The following is a 22,547-nucleotide window of genomic DNA, read 5'->3' on the forward strand; positions in this document are numbered from 1 at the left end:
TTGATGATCAGGGTGCTGGTAAGCTGAGGAGTGTTACATGTTGATTAGTGCATAAAAGTGATAGAAATGACCTTATAAATATATACAATTATAATCCATCCTTCTTTCAAGCCTGCTTTATCCTGAACGGATTATTAAAATAAATAAATAAATAATATGTTTTCATAAACTCAAAATGCCAAATTTTTCCCTGGGAACAAATTTCTGTCTATTTCTCTATTATATAGTGCCTTTCACATCTATCTATCTATCTATCTATCTATTATAGTGCCTTCTATCTATCTATCTATCTATCTATCTATCTATCTATCTATTATAGTGCCTTCTATCTATCTATCTATCTTTTTACATGTGAAAAATAGAAGCAGAGGTACAAAAGAAACAAGCAAAGTGCAAAGTATTAATCATTTACTATAAATAAATGACCACAAACCGACCAAAAAAGACGCACAAATAGGCACACCTAAGAGATTCTGCAAGGTCTGTCCTTTCAATCAAACCGTTCTGCTGTAAATCAAATTGATTGGCTGGCTAAAATCTATTCAGGACTTCTTTCTACTGATTGGCTAACATGATGGATGATTGGCAGCTGTTCCTCTTACAGTCCGACGACTACAGTGTCCCGCCTACCTCACTATATTTAGGTAGTTTTCCCCGCCCACATTCCAGTACCACGTGGCTTGTAGGCACACCTTTGTAATATTCGGTGTGGTGTGTGTGTTTTTTTTGGGTAGGGATGTTGTTCTTTTTTCCATGTTTCAGCTAAAATGGATTGCGCATGCGTTTTCCACGTGCTGTCGTCCCACAGCTGGGAATTTGAGGTGAGGTGATGTCCACGCGCACATCCCCCGCGAAGCTGCATAGCCGTATGTCTCTACGACATGGAGACGGCTGTATGGTAAATTTCAGCTCCTCTACATTGTATATTTCTTTACTGTAAGCGCTAAGACGATTTTCCAATGATACGTAGCTTAACCACATCTGGGCAAATGAGATGAGGAGATAATAATAGTGTGCCCAGAGAAAAGAAGGATTTCGTGTCCTACGTGAAGCTTCACTGCTGTTTGTGATACGGCAGAGGGAAAGTTTCATAACTCGCTTCGGGCCGGTCAGAGAACTGGAGGCTAACGGTCTGTGGAAAAGCCGATCCTCTGCTGCAAATAACGCGATGAAGCCAAACTCGCAATCTACAAACGTCTTCGCTTTCTCGTTTCTCGCGTAGTCGGATATACATAATTACTATTTAGATCTCAGATCATCTCCATTGCGTGTGGGTGTACCTTCAGATCTCAAATTCAGGTATTAATTATGCGGCGTAATACACGGAGGCCATCCAATTGGGAATCTTAAGTTTGTTTGCAAGAATTCTTTAGGTGGGATGGAGTTTGAGAGGCTGCGTCAGCTAAACTGTAAATGTAAGCGAAGGTTAATTACACTCCGAAAAAAAGGCATTTCAGCTGAGGACTGAACAGTGTAATACGTTTGTTTCTAAACTTACTTTTTTTTTTTTTATCGTTTATCTCTTTATAAATTAAACATGCAATGTTGAATATGTTTGAAACCGTATTTAAAGAAAAGTTAGTGTATAGCAGTGGCATTTCCTCAGATCTCATCTTGTTGCCATATTGAATCTATCCGTCTCTCTATCTACTATATACTGCCTTGTCTCTCTGTCAGTCTGTCTATTTAAATATCATATATAGTCATCTGGCGATCTATCTTTCCATTACATAGTGCCATATCGACCTGCCTGTCTGTCTATTATATAGTGCCACAGTTATCTGTCTGTCTGTCTGTCTATCTATTATATAGTGCCTTCTCTATCCATCTATCTATCTATTTATATCCTAACTGCAGGGTCACGGGGGTCTGCTGGAGCCAATCCCAGCCAACACAGGGAGCAAAGCAGGAAACAAACCCCAGGCAGGACGCCTGCCCACCGCAGGGCACCCACACAACACACACACACACACACACACACACACACTAACCTGCATGTCTTTGGACTGTGGGAGGAAATCCACACAGACACGGGGAGAACATGCAAACTCCACGCAGGGAGGACCCGGTAAGAGAACCCGGGTCTCCTTACTGCAAGGCAGCAGTGCTACCCACTGTGCCACCGTTCGTTCTATCTATCTATCTTATCTGTCTCATCTATCTATCTATCTGAGGCACCATCTGCACTTTAAGTTTCACTTAACTCTGTCTGTCTATCTATCGATCGCTGTTCATGAGGCACCATCTGCACTTCAAGTTTCTCTTAACTCCAGTTCTCCTTCACCTCCCTCCAAGTTTTTAATCATCAGCTCAGTTAAAGCTGCATTTTATTTTGAAAGAGAGTTGCTTAATCATACTCTTTTGCTCAAATGTGGTTTTTGCTTCCTCATAAATATGTAAAAAGAATGTGGAAATTAACATCATCACTTCCTCTTATCTGCAGGAGATTTTCACCATCACCACTTCACTTGTTTGCTCCTCTTCTTCTGACCAGCCATGAGGTGGCTTTCTCCTTTAGGGATCTTCTTGAACCTTCTTTGGATGTGCCGGTGCCAAGGTAGGTAATGTCCTCCCTTCTCCCTCTGCTCTGCATGCTTAACCTGAAGTTCTTTTCTTTGCCAGTTATAAGTCGGACTAATTGCCAAATAATGGAAATGGAGCTTTTTAATTTTCTTTTATTTTTTTTTTCGACATTTAGAAATTTGTGATGAAGAACTTAAGGATTTAGGAGCTCATGTGGGGACCTCAAATCAGATGTCCTCAGACCATTGTTAGACCCGATTTCCCCCACTCGCTATCTGCTACATGCTAGGCTATGATAGATCCTGTTTATGTACCTTTATTATTACCATTACTATTTTTAAATAAGTGCAAACTTGTGGCTTGACATTTGATGAAGGCTGATGTTAGGAAGCGCTGCGAGTATCAAAGGCACACGATGGCAGCCTTTTTTCCGGCGCTCCACACTCTGATCTTGTGTGCTGTGGGATCTTCCACTTGTTTGGATTTGCTAGTCCGGCCATCACTTCACAGGGCCTGACAGATCACTTGGCATTTTGTCGCTGCTAACCATCCAGTATTATTAGCTAGCAGTGTTCTTATTGAAGTAATAATCCTTGAAACTTTAAAAAGTTTCAACTGAAACCTCAAGTCTCTGTGAGACCCTCTTCTTTTTTTACATCAAGTGAGCTTATCTTTTAGTTGCTTAATAAAATATTTTAAAGGAGGTCTAAACTGAGCAGTGTCATTTTTTTTTTTAAGATTTGCTTGCAATTTGCGTCTCTAGTTTCTATCAAAACTTTGGGGAAATCGAAAAAAAAATAAAAAGAAACCACAAATAATACATTTGCACTCATGCAGTGAATATACAATGTTAGTTTAGGTAGACTTGATTACGCCGGGAAATTAGCTTTCAGTAAAAATAAACAAACATCGACAGATGAGATAAAATAAACCATCAGGCATGAAAATATCTACGTTGTTATAATTGGAACACCAACTTAGGAACACTAAAAATAACAATATTGAATTGTAATGGCACACAGCGGCCATGCAGAGTTCACCAGGGGCCTGAAACCACTAGAATTCAAAATGGCTAATAATGTAGAGCAGAAAACACACGAGTCCTTGTGCTGCTCACCAATACCTAAATGTTAACTTTTGTTGAAAAGACTTAATTCTTGTGCCATTTTCTTTTGTTTTAGTAAAACCCTTTCTTACCATATGCGTGGAAAACAAGTCGATCATTTTAGGAGTAACAACAAAAAAACGTTAAATGGCTTAGATGACGGGGAAGTGACAGCGTTCACATTTAACCATTTTACAGCGCCTTCATTCATCTGAGGGGGCTTAACTGAGAGACGTTTCTCTTGATGTTACTTATTTAGTGTAAGACTTGAGAATCCTTCATATTAGTAAGTCATTTTACCCCGTGTCAGTATGCCGCACAGCACAGACACAAGTAACGGATCTCCTAGGGTGTTGTAAGTTATAGGGAGATTAAGCTCTTGTTACGTACAATGCACTGCAAAACTTTTCAGCCATGTTCTGTCGCGTTACCGTCTGGAATTAAAATGAATTTTTGTTTGGATTTTATGTAATGGACTTAACAATATACTCTACATTTCTGAAATACCTTGTGTATGTGTGTGTGTGTGTATTCCTGGCTTTCCTTTTGCCCATACTGGATGGAACGGAACTTCAGTTTGTCTTTTGTGGCTCTTTGGGTGACTGTAGTGTGTGCTGCCACCTTGCCAAGTGTGTGTGGTTGCGCTGTGTGTTGGCTACAAGAACATTTTCAAAAAAGGGTCTCCTGCCAACACATAGCCAGGGACTCCCATCTGGGATGCCACTTGTGACCACCAGGGGTTGTACAGCTCCCCAAGCACCCAACACAGCCAGACATTAGCCCAAGTCTCTGGCACACACACACGTTATTTACAGGGGAAACGTATTCCTCTCGTTCCCCACAGTAGCACAGTACATTACACACAAAGCACCAATGCACAATCCTTCCTTCCTTGTACCTCTCTCTCTCTCTCTTTCTCTCTAACCCCACCTCTGCTCCTCCCATAAGCTTCATCCTCTTCCTCCCGTCTCTGAATGGAGTGGGGCAGCTCCTTTTATAGGACACCCGAAAGTTCCCCTGGTGTCCCGTGATCTCCTTCCAGGCTTACCTCCGGGAGTAGTGGCAGCCCTGCAGAGGAGAACTCCACCCTTTCTACACCCCGGCACTGGCCACGGGCCCCAGTAGGGTTGAGCTTCCATGCTCCGAACGCGTGGCACTGTATCAAGCCAGGGGGCCTGCTCTCTGTCATTCAAGGGAATGTGCTGCCCTGTGCAAGGTCCTTCTCTTAAGAAGGCATCCTGGCCGTCTGTTCCTCGGTTCTTAGTTGAGGATGGGGCAGTGTAACAAAGCGTCATTTTCCTCCAGGAGAGTCCATGATCAGGTAGTCCATGGCTTTGCACTGAAAGACAGAAACCGCACGGCAGAGAGACGCTGCGCCAGCATTGCCTTCCGGGTTCCCTGCAAGGGCAACGTCTCCACCCATGACCTTGTTGGCAGCATTCGTAGCACAGCCACCTTTTTCCTGCCGCCCAAGCCCCACAGGTTCGTAAACAGGATGGAATGACCTGCTCTGCTCCACGCCCAACTGAGGTTGGCATATCCCTGCACCCACTCAGAGAGCAGCCTCCGGGCACATGCGAGTGCACGGACTTGCGTGCTGCAGTGTCAGGAGACCCGTTCTTTCCCCTGCGGCTCCCCTTTTTTCCTTTGGGGTTGATACAACAGTCTGAGTCTTCCTATGGCATGAGGAGAGCCCCCTGCACTGTCTGCACCCCCTTTGACCTGCATGTAATGCCTGCCATCTTGGCAAGGGGGGGTGGCGGGTGGGCCCAGATGCCAGCACTAATAAGCCACTCCATCTCTTTCTGCCCTGGATCTCTCGTCCCCTGCCGAGCGGTTGTTCATCACGCCCAAATCTACTGTCGGATATCTGGCTACTTTTTTCCCTTACATATGACCTCCAGAGGCAATTTGCTCAGATGTCCCTTTTTCTTGTGCGGTACCAGTGTCACTTACCTGTACCGCCACATCTTCCTGGGGAGGATGTCCAGCCCCAAGTTGCCGCAGGTACAACTCTGCTTTCTGCAATGGCATCCAGGTGATCTTCTCCAATTCCCCAATCATCTTCTGTACGTTTCCAATAAACTAATGGAGTATGTACAGACTGGAGTACTCTCTACAGCTTCCCGCACATCCAGATCATTACAGATGGGTACAGACATTCCCAAGTCCCATCTACCAGTTGTGAGCCGGTGAGCTTCCTGCTGCTGCTGCTTCTGGCCTTTTAAAGCAGTCAACAGCCCCTCATATGGTGCATTACTGCCACCGACTGGAGTGTGGGGCAGAATAAGAAGGGAAAACGAAACTCAATTTAGAACTCAGACTAAATTTCCTCGAGAAGCCTTATAGATGTTTAATACTGAAAAACTGCCCGGTTAGTAGCAAAGCTATTAATCCCCATTTCTTTAAGTGCTGCCTGAAGTTGTATCCTTTCCTCCTTCTATGCTTCACAGTGAATTATTACATTTTCTACTGTTTCTTGCTGATCACACTATCTACAAAATCCAGATGGATGTTTTCCCTGTTCGATATAGGCAATAATTTATCATGGTATGGCCAATTCTTAATCTCGTCAGTATTATTTCTTCCCGTCTTGTTTTTCCACTTTCTCCCACAAGTCTAGCATTTTTATATATTTTGTACAAATGCCTCCCCTAATTGTTCTATATGTTTTGCTACAGTCCAATCACAATCAATGTTTTAGCTTCAGCTTTACCAATTGATATCTTTTATTTCCACCGCAGACCGTTTTACAGTCTCTGTAGCCATACAGTCAACCCTTTCATTCTCTTCAAGGTCTTTTCTTTATGTGCAGGAACCCATAAGAAACCCACATATATACCCATATTTTGCACTCAAAATAAAATCTGATTAACTTCTAATATCGTTAAAGATGCTAAGATTTGCTTTGGGTGTGATGAGTATGAATAGGATTAGGAACGAGGACATTAGAGGGTCAGCTCGGGTTGGATGGTTTGGAGACAAAGTCATAAAGGCAAGATTGTGTTGGTTTGGACACGTGCAGAGGAGAGATGCTGGGTATATTGGGAAAAGGGTGCTAAGGATAGAGCTGCCAGGAAAGAGGAAAGGAGGAAGACCTAAGAGAAGGTTTATGGATGTGGTGAGAGAGGACATGCAGGTGATGAGTGTAACAGAACAAGATGACGAGGACAGGAAGATATGGAATGAGGTGATCCGCTGTGGCGACCCCTAATGGGAACAGCTGAAAGAAGAAGATCAAATCCAATCTACAATTAGTCTGTCCATTTTTAATACTCATCAGTCCTGAATATGAATCTGAAGATATTACAACCCTGTATTTCTTCAACCCACTGTAATCCTAGAATGATTGCAACCAATTCCGCTATATATACTGTGTGGGAGATGGCCCGGGCACAGACACGCGGACACCAATGGTTCAAACACCCACGCACGTTTATTATACATAGTCCCTATTTACAAGTGCACACAACCCCCAAACTCCCCAAAAGTCAAGGCCCTCATACAATGCCTCTTCTTGCTTCAGGCCGCCTCCACTCCTCTCCATCAAGACCTTGTCCTCCGCACTCCCGACTCCAGCCCTCGAATGGAGGGAGGCGGCCCCTTTTATCCCCACCCAGATGGGCTCCAGATGCCTCCCAATTAGCTTCCGCTGGCACTCCCCAGTGTGGCGCAAGTACCGGCTGCACACCCAGAAGCACTTAGGGTGTCCCTGGTCTTCTTCCCCCCAGCACTTCCAGGTGTGGCGTAAGTGCTGAGGGCCAGGGCTCCTCAGGCATTGGGGCGCCCCCTGGCGGTGACCACGGGCCCCTATTGGGGTTGAGCTTCCAAGCTCCATTCCCTTCGTCCACAGAGTCACCAGGGTGGTTGCCCCCTCATGGTCTGGAGGAGGTGCAAGTCCTCCTCCGGTCCTTCTGGGCGTCCCAGCTAGGTAGCAACCCCAGCCACTCGCCACAACTGATAAATGATTTGTAATTCTTTTAACTATTTTAACCTGGAATTTTGGCACATAAACAGCTACCCCAACCCTTCCACTAGTAGTTTCTTTAGAGGCATCTGTAAAAAAAAATGCAATCTTTCCATTAAATTTCTCTTTAATATTTTGACTAACAGCCTTCCATTCTTGTATGCAAGATTGATTTCCTTTTATTAAATCATACAATGTTAGATCAACTGTTGGTGATGGAAACAACCAAGGAGGTGTTATACCCCAGACTAGAGTTGGGTTTCTCATAATTCTGTATACCCAGTTTATGTGTATGACATGAACCCACCCATCCAAAGCTAATTATACTTTTGTTTTTACGATATTCCCAACATTCATTCGACATCTTTTTTAACAGTGTGATTATTTCTATGCCATCTTAAATCGCTCCAATAGTTCATCAATTGTAATCTTTGTGATGGCAACTCTTCCCATTTCAACTAATATGGCTGAAACTGGGGAGGATCTTGTTGCACCACAGCAGATTCTTAGAGCCTGTGCTTGTAGCGCCTCAATACATTTTAATCTTGAAGGTGCAGCAAGCCCATAAGCCACACATCCAAACTCGAATACTGGCCCATTAAACAGATATAAATTGTCAATAGCGATTGTCTGGAAGCACCTTAATCTTAAATCACAAAAACATCTCAGGATATTCAGTACCCCTTTAGATTTATCTCCATTTTTACCGATACAGGATTTTAATGTAAGCCTACAATCCATCCACATGCCCAAAAGTTTTATTACTGAAACATCTTTGAGAGTTTGACTATGCAATTGCAAGTGTAGGTATTTTTATCCTCTCTGTAAAACGCATCACTTAAGTTTTATTTACAGACAAGTTGAAAACCCCACTTATGTGCTTATTCTTCTATCCCACTGGTTTGACTTTGCGTTGCTCATGGAGTCGTGAATGAGGCACATTACCTGCATTATGAGGGAGCGTCAGTTACTGCACTATGGCCATGTGGCACAGTTCCCCGAGGGTGGTCCACAGGCCAAGGGGACACCCATGTAACACCTGGCTGTGGTACATAGATGGTAATTTCTGGAGGGTGGGACTGGACCACGTGTCTGGATAGGGGGTTGCCAGCTGGGATCCCAAGCTGTTTCATCGTGTGGTGGGTGCGGCAACATGCTGTACCAATGCGTGGTCCCCAACCCAACCAGACTCAGTCTTCTACCCTGTTAATAGCTAATTGTGTTTTCTAATCCATAATGCACAATGATCCACATATATTGATTTACCAACCCCAGTCCCAATGTTAGAAGAATTATGATATTAAATAATGGGCTACACCTACTCCCTTGTGGGGCACCATTGTCTAATTTGCAGAGGTGGGTAGAGTAGCCAAAAATTGTACTCAAGTAAGAGTAGCGGAACTTCAAAATAATATTACTCAAGTAGTCATCCAAAAAATTACTCGAGTAAAAAAAGTATTTGGTGAAAAGACTACTCAAGTACTGAGTAAGTGTTTGATCATAATAAATGATTTATTTTTTTAGAAATGTTGTAATAAGACAGACAAAAATATAAAATAAGGTGCAAATTCTGCTATTTCCAAATAATAAAATAAAAAAGAGTAAAAATAAATCACATCTTTACAAAATAACGATACACAAATAACACAAAGTTCCAAATCTCAGTTTTTCCCATCAAAGCTTTTGAAGCCGATACCTACAGAGGGTGACATGTATGTTTGAACAGTGCAAACCATTTACAGTGACGAGATCTCCTGTACACTGACAGTCTAATACTGCATATTCACTTTGTGGTGTAGCGGGTCCGCAGCTTCGAAAAAAAAAAAAAAAGGCCAGTTTCAAATCCATAAAGCCGTGTCGCTCTCCGTGGGCGCAATTGCACGACTGCGGGGACTTAATGAGGTAGTTGGAGCGAGTCGCACCTGCACGTGCGGGTCCGATCGTTCTCAGTTGATTTATTGGCTTCCTGCGGCGTGTGATTAAGGCCCACAGAGACGGGTGTGTATATATACGGGTCCGCACAAAAAAAGAAGGGGGAATCAAAGAAAAGACATGAAGTTAAAAGACATGAAAAGCAGGCTTGGGAACGACGATCTGGTTCTTGCAGTAAAGCTGTGACCATTTGGCAGTGAACAGGAGCCTCGCATGACTAAAACATCTCTCACAGGCTGCAAGATGTAAGACGTTTGTGTGTGGTCATGTGACTGCATGACAACGCCTGATTGGTGAAACAGTCATACAGTAGATCCACTGGCAAATTCTTTCTTGCAAAAACATAGTTTAATGTACGTATAAATAGAAAAAATTAACAAGTCGAGTGTTGCCCAATGTAGCAGAGTAAGAGGAACGTTAATTCTTCACAAATGTACTCAAGTAAAAGTAAAAAGTATGGTGCAGTAAAACTACTCTTAGAAGTACAATTTTTTAAAAAGTTACTCAAAGTAATGTTACGGAGTAAATGTAACTCATTACTACCCACCTCTGCTAACTTGTATGATTTTGAGTATTCTGTTCCCACCCTTGCCTGCATAAATCTTTCTTTCAAAATGAAAAAAAGTTTTACACACTTCCACCTTTTCTTAAATTACTCAGTTTAACTAAAAGTCCTTCCTTCGATAGCATATCATATGCCTTTTCAATATCAAAAAACACCACTACTCCAAATTCCTTATTGCTTTTCTGATATCATCTTCTAGAAATTCGAAATAGAATCCAGGGTCATTCTACCTTTCCTAAATCCATTTTGATGACCAACCATTTCTCCTTTCTTTTCTAAATTTTCTAACAAATTGTTTAATCGTTTTGTTCCACGATTTTACAGAAGTGCGAAGTTGGTTATAATTGGTCTATAGCTAGTCGGCTCTGAAAGGGGATTTCTCTGTTTTCAAAACTGGAATCACTGCTGCATTTTTCCCCAAAGTGCGAATGCGCTCAACCCTCCAAATATAATTGTAGAATTTTCAGCATTACTTCTATTGATATTTCTGACATATTCTCAAACATGCAATAACATAAGTCATCTTTTTTCCAGGAGATGTTCTCCTAGCTTTTGGAACCCCTTTTTTAAAATTCATTTAAAGAAAACTCTGCATCCTTAATACTGTCATCGCCACCTCTTGCTTGCAACACATCTGGATTATCTCTTAAAGCTGCACTCCTATGTTTCCTAACTTCTTCAGTCAAATTGCCTTCACTGTGTATTTTAATAAAAGTTTTAGCTAGTAATTCAGCCTTCTCCATCACGCTTCCCTCATCATTTAATGCTGGAAGTCTCTTATCCGTACAAACCTCTCCCATTTTCTTCATCATTCTCCCACCACCTGTAACTGAACTCTCTTTTCCAGCACTTTCACAAAAAGTTTTTTTTAGTCCATTTCAATGTCTTTCATATAACCCCTTTAATACATAATAAAATTACCTGCACAATGACTGTTCCTTATTTTCCTAAAAGCATTGTAATTCACATTGTAATTGTAATTGTATTGTAAACACATTGTAATTGCTTTTATGCTTTTGTTAACATCCTTTTTCTACAGAATCACTTCCATCACTGTTCTTTGTATTATCTCACACAATTTGTCACCGCACAAGTCCACATCCTCCCTCTATGTGTATTCCTATCAGGCACTGCTCACATAATATTATTCATATTATTCAATTTCTTCCAGTTTCCTTTGCTGAAATTCCATCTCCTTATACTAGCCTCCTTCACTTCATACAAAGTTAACCCCCCAAAGTGATCACTCCCTAAAAAATTCCTCATTTTCAACATTCCACCAGCTTACTTAAGCCAATGTATTAGAAAACAACACAAGATCTATAGAGTCAGAATCCCTTTTATTCGCCATGTACAGGAATTTTGACTTGGTGGATAAAGAGCTGCTTATAACGAAACACAGTATCACATACAAATAATATAAATAGCATAAGTTAAAAAGAAAAACTTGATACAAGTTTGCAGAATAGTACAAATTGCAAAGAAGTACAAATGATGATGTGCAGGTAAAAGTGTGAGTGTGTAGTGCATAGAGTATCTGACAGAACTCATGAATATACAAAGACGTCAGACTGGGGTACTGGTACGAGAGGGCTATGGCTCTGGGAAAGAAACTATTAATGTGTCTGTTAGTTTTAGTTTGAACTGACCTGAAGCATTTACCACAGGGGAGTTTTTGGAATAAGTGATGAGCTGGGTGAGATGAGTCCGTGGTGATCATTTTGACATGGCTAGTGACACGAGATGTGTACAGGTCTGCAACAGATGGGAGGACACAGCCAATTATTTTCTGAGCAGAACAGTTTCTTTATTATTTCGTATATTATATCTTATAGCCCTACCATAATTAATACATACCAGATGATACGTGCTGAAATATTCAATCCATTCCAGTCCGTTCCTTCACAACCCCACAGTGGACTATGAGTGTTAAAAACCCCACAACATCCGTCCCTTTTGGATATCAGAGTCCCATTCTGTCTAAACAGTCAATACACAATTTCACATTTACTACCTTAACTTCCTCAGTCTTATCGAAAATTAACAACTGATGCTTCAGCTTTTTTTATCCACATTCCCAACTCTATACTCTTACCTCTTTTCTAATAAAACACTGCCAACATTTCCAGTTAGTCTACCTCACCTTGTAACATATCAAGCAGTCTAAAAATTTAACATAGCAATAGCCATATTTCCTGAATAGACAGACAGAGATAGATGAATGGTATTATATAACAAATGCTTTATTTATCTCCATGGGGAAATTCACACACTGCAGCAGCAGCCTACTGATAAAAACAATATTAATTAAAGAGCAATAAAAGCGGAGTGCAAGTTAAAATATTCAAGGTGGAGAGTTTGAGGCAGGTATAACCGTCTATAATCTTGTGTAGTGTTAACGTCTACCTCCCAGGTGGAACTGAAGAGTCGCATAGGGTGGGGTCTCCTCAGTCTGTCAGTGGAGCAGGATGGTGACAGCAGTCTGTCACTGAAGCTACTCCTCTGTCTGGAGATGATCCTGTTCAGTGGATGCAGTGGATTCTCCATGATTGACGAGAGCCTGCTCAGCACCCATCGCTCTGCCACGGATGTCAGACTGTCCAGCTCCGTGCCTATAATAGAGCCTGCCTTCCTCACCAGTTTGTCCAGGTGTGAGGCGTCCCTCTTCTTTATGCTGCCTCCCCAGCACATCACCGTGTAGAAGAGGGCGCTCGCCACAACCGTCTGATAGAACATCTGCAGCATCTTATTGCAGATGTTGAAGGACACCAGCCTTCTAATGAAGTACAGTCTGCTCTGTCCTCTCTTGCACAGAGCATCAGTATTGGCAGTCCTGTCCAGTTTATCATCCAGCTGCACTCCCAGATATTTATAGGTCTGTACCCTCTGCACAGTCACCTCTGATGATCACGGGGTCCATGAGGGGCCTGGTCCTCCTAAAATCCACCACCAGCTCCTTGGTTTTGCTGGTGTTCAGTTGTAGGTGGTTTGAGTCACACCATTTAACAAAGTCCTTGATTAGGTTCCTATACTCCTTCTCCTGCCCACTCCGAATGCAGCCCACCATAGCAGTGTCGTCAGCGAACCTTTGGACATGGCAGGACTCAGAGTATATTTTCTATCAGGCAGAACTAACGCATCTGATATGTATTTGTTAAAATCTTGACCATTTGCAATCAAACTTCTCCAATTCCCTTACAATATGTTCATCATGTTAGTTTTCTTCACAGAAAATCTATCTACATTATTAATTTGCGTAACGTTTTGTAATGCCTTTGAATACGACACACCTAATTTTACATTCACTTCTTGGACTTCCTTTGTTTTCCTAGATGCCTCCCCTCCTCTGTATGTTGCACTGTTTCATTTAAATTTCTTACCTCCCCTACAGTATTGATGTGTTAACCCCCCAGAACCTATTTGAATTCTTGGGTTGGTTTCCTAGTGGATTGAGGCCTGGGCTCTGGTGAGGCCATTCCAGGACATTTCCATATTTCCCTTGAGACCACTCCAGTGTAGCTGGAAAGTAAACATTCATCCCAGACTCAAATCTCTGGTAGACTCAAAAACAGGTTGTCCTCAGGAATTGCCCTGTGTTTAGTGCAATCCATCTATCCTTCAGTCCTGACCAGGATGAAAAACTTCTCCACAGCATGATGCCACCACCACCATACTTCTCTGTGGAAATGGCGTTCTCGAGGTGAAGGAAAGAGTTAGGTTTGCGGCACATGTGATATTTCCCATGATGGCCAAAAAGTTCAGTTTTAGCCTCATCTGACCAGAGATGCTTCTTCAGTGTGTTTGGGTAGTCCACCACATGCTGTAGGGCAAACTCCAAATGTGTTTTCTTTCTTTTTTTTTATTCTATGGAATGGCTTTTTTTTTCTGGCCACTCTTCCATAAAGCCCTGCTCTGTGAAGTGTACAGCTTAAAGTGGTCCTATGGACAGATACTCCAAATTCCACTGTGGATCTTTCTGTTATCCTTGGTGTCCTCGCTGCATCTCTGATTAATGCCCTCCATACCCTGTCTGCAAGTTTTTGTGGGTGGCCTTCTCTTGTCAGTTGCCTTATTCTTTCCATTTTGTTATAATAGATTTAATGGGAAATTTGAAGTTTGGGGTATTTGTGTTTTCATAACTCAACCCTGATCTGTACTCTTCCACAACTCTTATCTCTGACCTGTTTGGAGTGCTCCTTTCGTCTTCAAGCTGCTTGTTTAGTGGTGTTGCTGAACCAGGGGACTTTTCAGAACAGACATTACGTGACGCTTTGATTGCACAGAGGTGGACCTTAATCCACTAATTTCATGACTTCTGGAGTTCATTGATTGGATCAGATCTTATTTATTTTATCAGATCCTAGCAACAGAAATGAATACACATGCACTCATATGCTACTTGACCACTTATTGCATTTCTACGTTCTCATCATGCGCGTCATGTGGAAAACTCTTGGGGAAGGACTTGACAACTTGTTTTTGGTAGCTTTTCTATAATACTTGATTTGATTCAGTTGTGCAGATTTCATTGATAGGATTTCTCAAGGAAGCTTTATTGAAATATTCTCTCTGTAAGATACAAGTACAACTGGTGAAGTATTAGGGAGGAGGAAGGCCTCTCGGGCTTAGGCTCTAACCGCTTTCTTCTTCTTTTCTAAATTTAAGCATATTACAGTTTAGTGAGAAGGTAAGGAGAAGTTGTGTTCAAAGCGCCAACAGTTTTTTTTTTTTTTTCTCGTTTTCTCGGTTAAAGCTTTTTTTTTTTTTCTCGTTTTCTCGGTTAAAGCGTATTACAGTTTAGGGTGAGGGGTAGCATTGGCTAACTCGTTAACTTTTTAAAAATGTATTTTATTATTTCTGAAACAGTTTACAGTAGCATTTTTAGGTGCTGCAAAAATGCATGTGTTACTTATTTATCCTTAAGTAATAGGACCTTAACGTACACTCCTTTGGGTCTCCATAACAGTTACAAAGCATCAGTAAAGTGTTTATTCATCTCTGCGAGGTTACCTCCTAATAAGCCTTCACTTTGTGGAGTGGTCTGAGGTGGCTTTACTGAGACACAACGTCTCTTAATACTACATATTTATTATAATGGCTTAGAATCCTTTATACTAACAGTAATTTTACCACATGTCAATATGCCACCCAGCAGAGACATGAATAACTGATCTACTGGTGTGTTATAAGTGTTGCTGAGATTAATGGAAGCCTTTAAGTTCTCCTTATATACAGTTTGTATTGTAAAACTATTCACCCCCCTTTGGTGTTTGTCCTGTTTTGTCGCATTTCAATATGGAATTTAAAATGCATTTGGATTTAATGTAATAGACTTAATGAAACAGTCCAAATTATTGAAGTGGAATGAAAAATTAAAGGAACTTGTGTATGGTCAAGCAGCAAGCAAGCAAACGAGAGAGAAAGCAAACTTTGGTAAGACTGAAATACTGGAGTGTGTAATATGAGCAGACAAAGAAGAGAAGCACAATCTGGGGACTGCAACAAGCAACCTTTATGATCTCAAAGAGTTTTTGACATCAGTGAGCTCCTGCTGCTTTATGCACGATAAGAATTGATGGCGATGCTTGTAGCTGGGCTCTGCTTTTTCAGCTTGCAGGTGTTTTGCAAGGCTGGTGTTCTCCCTTTTAGTTTTTGTAAAAGACAGTTATGCAAGTTCTTTTAAGTTCTTGCATCTCAAACCAAAGTTTTCTTTTTTTTTTTATTCCCACTGTAAGCATCAGCACGAGGGGCAGCAGGTATGTGCTCTGCAATCATGTGCTCAACCTGCTTACTTGTACTAGCAGTGACTGCAAGTATTTCGTGTAATAAAAAGAAAGGTAAGGACTTAGTGACTCGTGTAGAATCTCCATGTTGTTTTTAAGGCTTCGGCCTTTCAGTTGCAATGCGCATGTGCACGTGAGATCACCTCAAAACTTAGAGGGAGAGGGACTATGCCCTGATCACGTTGTGTTGCTGCACCCACCACACGGCAAGCTACCCTGGATTTGGACATGTGTGTAGCCAGTGTGAGGTTTTTTGTTACAGTGGCTGGAGTGCCAATCCTGCCACCAACCCTTCAAATTGGAGGACCTGCTTGCAGGTCTGGATTAAGCCGGTTAGGAAATGACATGACTCGACTCTTTTTGTTTATTTACATTTTCTGAGTACATTAAATAAATTGGAACTATACATTAACACTTTAAAAAGAAAATGCCATTGTTTTAGTTGGTTTACGGTTGAAGTTGTCCACAAAAAATTTCATTTCTCTGTCTTCCTCCAAACTTGCGGGAAAATTCGGGGTGTTGGTGGCAGGACTGGCACTCCAGCCACCATAAAAAAATCCTCGCACATTGCGGTGCTGAAGGGTCGCCCGTTGTATGGCTGCCCTTGGGTCCTAATTTGGGATCTTGAGGTGGTTTGTCGTGTGGTGGGCTACGGCAAACTGCTGTATCAGTGCTGGCTACCTCTTAAATCTCTTTCACTCAGCCATTTTCTGAATTCACGCACTTTGGCCGGTTGCCCAAATCAAATGACGGACAGTAACAGAAAAGATGACACCCTTTTGCTTTTGCAGCATTTTTTATGTTTTAGTTGCATCACATATTTAATGTTTGCTAATTCTTTTAACAGCTGCACTGACTGCGCTTCTGCAAATTTTTGCAGCCATATTTGGTATTATTTCATTAGGGTGATCCGCCTTGTGCTTCAAAAAGCAACATTATTAGTATATTAGAACAATTTTGACAAGAGCAGGCCATTCAGCCCAACATGCTCACCGATCCTCTTCATTTAGATATTCGAAAATAAGTCAATGTTGAGCTTTGAAAGTCCCTAAAGTCCTACTGCCTACCACACTACCTTGTGATTTAGTTGTCATTTTGGGGGGGTATTTGAGCTGTCCATAGGTCACAGGTTGTTTTGCCCACTTCTCCTGACAAAACTTCTCCAGCTGGGTCAACTTTGAAGGGGGTCTTCCCCAGACTGCATGTTTCAGTTCTCTCCATAGATGGTCTCCAGGATTCAAATCAGGGCTCCTAGGTGGCCACTTCAGAATCGTCCCATGTTTTGTTCTCAGCTGTTCTTGGGTGCTTCTCGCTGTGTGTTTTGGCTCCTTGTCCTGTTTGAGGATCCATGACTGAGACCGAGTGACCTGAACTGAGCAGGACGTTACACTCCATAATGTCTCAATAATCATGAGATCGCACTGTTCCCTAACAAGCCTCATCCATAGTTCAAAGTTGCTCTGGTGTTCTTTTCTTTGAAAGCTTCAGTTTTTGTGGACATGAGCTGATGTGACTCACCAGAAAGCTCCATTTGTCCTTCTCCCAGAAGCATTGTGGCTTGTCAACATGCATTTTATTAAATTCCAGTCTGGCTTTTTAATGTTGAGTCGTCCTGGGTGTTTTTTTCCATTTAGCACACTGTCACTGAAATGGTGCGATCAGACTCTGATGGTCCCCGATCTTGGAGTTCTGCTTGTCTTTCTTTGGAAGTTGTCCTTGGCTTTTTGCCCACCATTCTCATCATCCTTCTGCCCATTTTGGGGTCAATTTCCCTCTTAAGGCTGTGTCCAGGGAGGTTTTCTACAGTCATGTGGTCCTTCAACTTCTTAATAAATTTTGCAACTGTTGTCACAGGCACATCAAGCTGCTTGGAGATGACGATCTTCTCGCCTTTGCCTTTCACATGCTGGTCTATCATTTTCCTTCTGATCTCCTCAGATGACTCTCTCCTTTGCTTTCTCTGGCCCCATGTTCAGTTTGGGACACATGATGACACCAAACAGCAGGACGACGACTTTTCTCCATTGAAATTAGCTGAATGACTGATTGCCTGATTGGAGACACGAGTGTGATAGAAAATCGAGACAACAGCCAGTTTGAAAAATCACTTGATTCCAGTTATTTAAGATCTTTTTGAAGGGTCCCAACAAATGTGTGCAGGCCATTTTAGAAGATCTTTGTGGAATAAGGAACACTTGATCACTTGTCACTGTCTTTCCTTTCGTAACTCAAAGACATCTCCAAGGCATGCAGAGACACAGGGGACAATGGCTTTTCATTTCGTCACTTTTTCAATGGGGTTGAAGGGGGACCACCAACACATTTGCCCATAGAGTACAATATGTAGAGAAATGCACAGTTGCTCAACTCCAATAAATCTACAACAGCAATGACGATAAGGTAGATGTTACACATTGGTGGTGGGAGTTGAAGGGTCCCCACTGCCTACGCAAAGCTCTAAATAACTGAAGTCAATTCACTTTCTTCACGTTTGTCCTCTTGACTCCCTGTGTCCAGTTTTGGAGATCAAGTCTTGCTTGTTCTACAGAGATCTTTTAACATGCATGGACACATTTGTTGGTATCCCTAGAAAAGATCATTTTGTATCCCCTACTGTCATAGATAAGGTAGGAATTATGCTTAAAAAAACTAAAAATACATTGGGCTTCTTTCAACATTAAATGGTGTATTTCTCAATTTGATTTTACACAATAAACTTAGGTTAAGTAGGAATAAAGTGAAGTTTGAGTTGACTTCCGTTTTAGTTTTGCCTATCTTGCTAGAAAATTAAGTGGTTTGGCTCCTTAGCAAAGCGACATTGAGGGCTTCAGGTCAGTCAGTCAGTCGGTCGGTCGGTCGGTCGGTCGGTCATTTTCTAACCTGCTTCGTCCTGAAGAGGGTCACGGGGGGTCTGCTGGGGTCTCTCACAGCAGGATGAACTGCTGATACTAAATTGGGTTTTCAAGTGTTTCTTCTTCTTCTTCTTCTTCTTCTTCTTTGCCTCTCTTCCTTGGGTTAGTTTATGTTCCTCTTTGTACATCCGCTTATTTGCAAATAAATTGTATTGTGTGTGTTTATTTTTAAGATCATTGTATTAGTTCAAGACTGACTTCCCATTAAGGGTTCATTTGTGTGCTAACGCCCAATGCTCCAGGGGATGGTCTCACGTTCTCATGAGCTTGAATTCTATTGAAAGGGCTTTGAAAATGGGTGGCTAGATGTGTTGGTTCCAAATGTAGTTGCTAGATGATGAAGCAGCAGCACAACACTTAAATAGGAAGTAAGGAGACTTCTTAGAAAAGAAAAGAAAAGAAAAAACATGCCGTGGCTTTGTTCTCACATTCAACCGCTCTGCCATCCCAGCCACATGAGGTCCACTCTCATGTCACATGAGTGTCTACAACTACCAGCATCCCCATTATAATCTGCAGACAGCGAGGTTGTACTTTCCGAATCATCAATGTGGGAAGTTCAGAGCGAGAAATGCAAGTGTAAAAATATTAGTGGCTGTGAATCGGGCATAGCAATGGACCCCTGATGTGTCAATGGCAGCAACGTGCTGGCGGTTAGCTTTAAAAAAAAAAAAAGATTTTCAGACTTTACTTTTTCAAGCTTTATTCTCATGTATGAATCTGAGTTTTATGTATGTGTATCCAGTATATAATGTATACATATGTATGTGTATATATGTATATACAGTGCATCCGGAAAGTATTCACAGCGCATCACTTTTTCCACATTTTGTTATGTTACAGCCTTTGTGAATTTCCCCTTGGGATTAATAAAGCATTATCTAATCTATCTAATCTATCTATCTAATCTATCTATCTAAATGGATTAAATTCATTTTTTTCCTCAGAATTCTACACATAACACCCCATAATGACAACGTGAAAAAAGTTTACTTGAGGTTTTTGCAAATTTATTAAAAATAAAATAATTGAGAAAACACATGTACATAAGTATTCACAGCCTTTGCCATGAAGCTTCAAATTGAGCTCAGGTGCATCCTGTTTCCCCTGATCATCCTTGAGATGTTTCTGCAGCCTAATTAGAGTCCACCTGTGGTAAATTCAGTTGATTGGACATGATTTGGAAAGGCACACACCTGTCTATAGAAGGTCCCACAGTTGACAGTTCATGTCAGAGCACAAACCAAGCATGAAGTCAAAGGAATTGTCTGTAGACCTCCAAGACAGGATTGTCTCGAGGCACAAATCTGGGGAAGGTTACAGAAAAATTTCTGCTGCTTTGAAGGTCCCAATGAGCACAGTGGCCTCCATCATCTGTAAGTGGAAGAAGTTCAAAACCACCAGGACTCTTCCTAGAGCTGGCCGGCCATCTAAACTGAGTGATCGGGGAGAAGGGCCTTAGTCAGGGAGGTGACCAAGAACCCGATGGTCACTCTGTCAGAGCTCCAGAGGTCCTCTGTGGAGAGAGGAGAACCTTCCAGAAGGACAACCATCTCTGCAGCAATCCACCAATCAGGCCTGTATGGTAGAGTGGCCAGCCGGAAGCCACTCCTTAGTAAAAGGCACATGGCAGCCCGCCTAGAGTTTGCCAAAAGGCACCTGGAGGACTCTCAGACCATGAGAAACAAAATTCTCTGGTCTGATGAGACAAAGATTGAACTCTTTGGTGTGAATGCCAGGCGTCACGTTTGGAGGAAACCAGGCACCACTCATCACCAGGCCAATACCATCCCTACAGTGAAGCATGGTGGTGGCAGCATCAGGAACTGGGAGACTAGTCAGGATAAAGGGAAAGATGACTGCAGCAATGTACAGAGACATCCTGGATGAAAACCTGCTCCAGAGAGCTCTTGACCTCAGACTGGGGCGACGGTTCATCTTTCAGCAGGACAACGACCCTAAGCACACAGCCAAGATATCAAAGGAGTGGCTTCAGGACAACTCTGTGAATGTCCTCGAGTGGCCCAGAGTTGAATCCGATTGAACATCTCTGGAGAGATCTTAAAATGGCTGTGCACCGACGCTTCTCATCCAACCTGATGGAGCTTGAGAGGTGCTGCAAAGAGGAATGGGCGAGACTGACCAAGGATAGGTGTGCCAAGCTTGTGGCATCACATTCAAAAAGACTTGAGGCTGTAATTGCTGCCAAAGGTGCATCGACAAAGTATTGAGCAAAGGCTGTGAATACTTTATGTACATGTGATTTCTTAGTTTTTTTATTTTTAATAAATTTGCAAAAACCTCAAGTAAACTTTTTTTACATTGTCATTATGGGGTGTTGTGTGTAGAATTCTGAGGAAAAAAATTAATTTAATCCATTTTGGAATAAGGCTGTAACATAACAATGTGGAAAAAGTGATGCGCTAATCAAAGGGGAAAAAATGATGCAGTGACTGGCAGGCGAGTCCATTTAGCTGAAATGTCATTGCAGCAACTCCAAATCGTACTCAGTAGTTTGTTTGAGACCCCCCGGGCCCACGCCTGACAAAGTCCTAATGAGACGACAGATGCTGTCCAGGGGGATCGCCTCCCAGATCTGGACCAGGGCATCACTGAGCTCCTGGACAGGCTGAGGTGTTGGATGGACTAAAACATAATGTCCCACCCAGAGGTGTTCTGTTGGATTGAGGTCAGGGCGAGTGAGTGTGGGGGGTCCAGTCATTGATATCAATTCCTTCATCCTCTCGCTACATGAGGATGGGCATTGTTGTGCACCAGGAGGAACCCAGGAGCCACTGCACTAGCATAGGGTCTGACAATGCGTCCAGGGATTTCATCTTGCTACCTAATGGCAGTCATGGTGCCGTTGTCTAGCCTGTAGAGCTCTGTGTGTCCCTCCATGGATATGCCTTCCCAGACAGTCACTGACCCCCCCACCACAACGCTCATGCTGAACGATGTTACAGGCAGCATAATGTTCTCCACGGCTTCTCAAGAGCCTTTCACGTCTGTCACATGTGCTCAGGGTGAACCTGCTCTCATCTGTGAAAAGCACACGACACCAGTGGTGGACCTGCCAATTCTGGTATTCTGTGGCAAATGCCAATCGAGTTCCACGGTGCCCACTAGAGGACATTGGACCCTCAGGCCACCCTCATGAAGTCTGTTTCTGATTGTTTGCTCAGAGACATTCACACCAGTGGCCTGCCTGCTGGAGTTCATTTTGTAGGCTCTGCCAGTGCTCATCCTGTTCCTTGTTGCCCAAAGGAGCAGATAGCGGTGGGTCCTGCTGATGGGGTAAGGATCTTCTATGAGGGGCTCTGTCCAGCTCTCCTTGAGTAACTGCCTGCCTCCTGGAATCTCCTCCATGCCCTTGAGACTGCGCTGGGAGACACAGCAAAACTTCTGGCAATGCCACGTATTGATGTGCCTGCCATCCTGGAGAAGTTGGACTACCTGTGCCACCTCTGTAGGATCCAGGTATGGCCTCATGCTACCAGTAGTGACACTGACCATAGCCAAATGCGAAATGAGTGAAAAAACAGATGAGGAGGGAAAAATGTCACCTGTTAAACCATTCATTTCTGCTATGGGGGTCGTCTCATTGTGGCCCCTCTAGTGCACCAAAGCAGCTGAAACTGATGAACAAGCCCCTCTGCTACTAACTGAACAGCCCACAAGTGTCATTGACTTGATCCTATTACTCATTAAAAAGTGGTCCTTTCATTTTTTTTTTTTTTTGAGCAGTGTATATAGATAT

General features: G+C 42.5%; 1 protein-coding gene across 3 annotated transcripts in view; it reads left to right on the forward strand.

Moving 5' to 3' along the window:
* The first annotated feature begins 728 nt into the window (after positions 1–728).
* The window catches only part of LOC120538048 (tyrosine-protein phosphatase non-receptor type substrate 1-like), a 47,803-nt gene continuing 25,984 nt past the window's right edge, over positions 729–22,547 (forward strand). The window contains exons 1-2 of one of the 3 annotated variants that reach the window (XM_039767446.1): positions 729–898; positions 2,444–2,557. In XM_039767446.1, the coding sequence (XP_039623380.1) occupies positions 2,497–2,557 (61 nt within the window). In that variant the 5' untranslated portion in view covers positions 729–898; positions 2,444–2,496. Of the gene's footprint in view, positions 899–1,247; positions 1,300–2,443; positions 2,558–22,547 lie in introns of those variants that run through there. The other 2 variants (XM_039767447.1, XM_039767449.1) reach the window with 2 other exon arrangements.

The sequence above is a fragment of the Polypterus senegalus genome, chromosome 10 (genome assembly GCF_016835505.1).
Source record: "Polypterus senegalus isolate Bchr_013 chromosome 10, ASM1683550v1, whole genome shotgun sequence".
Classification (NCBI taxonomy): Eukaryota; Metazoa; Chordata; class Cladistia; order Polypteriformes; family Polypteridae; genus Polypterus; species Polypterus senegalus.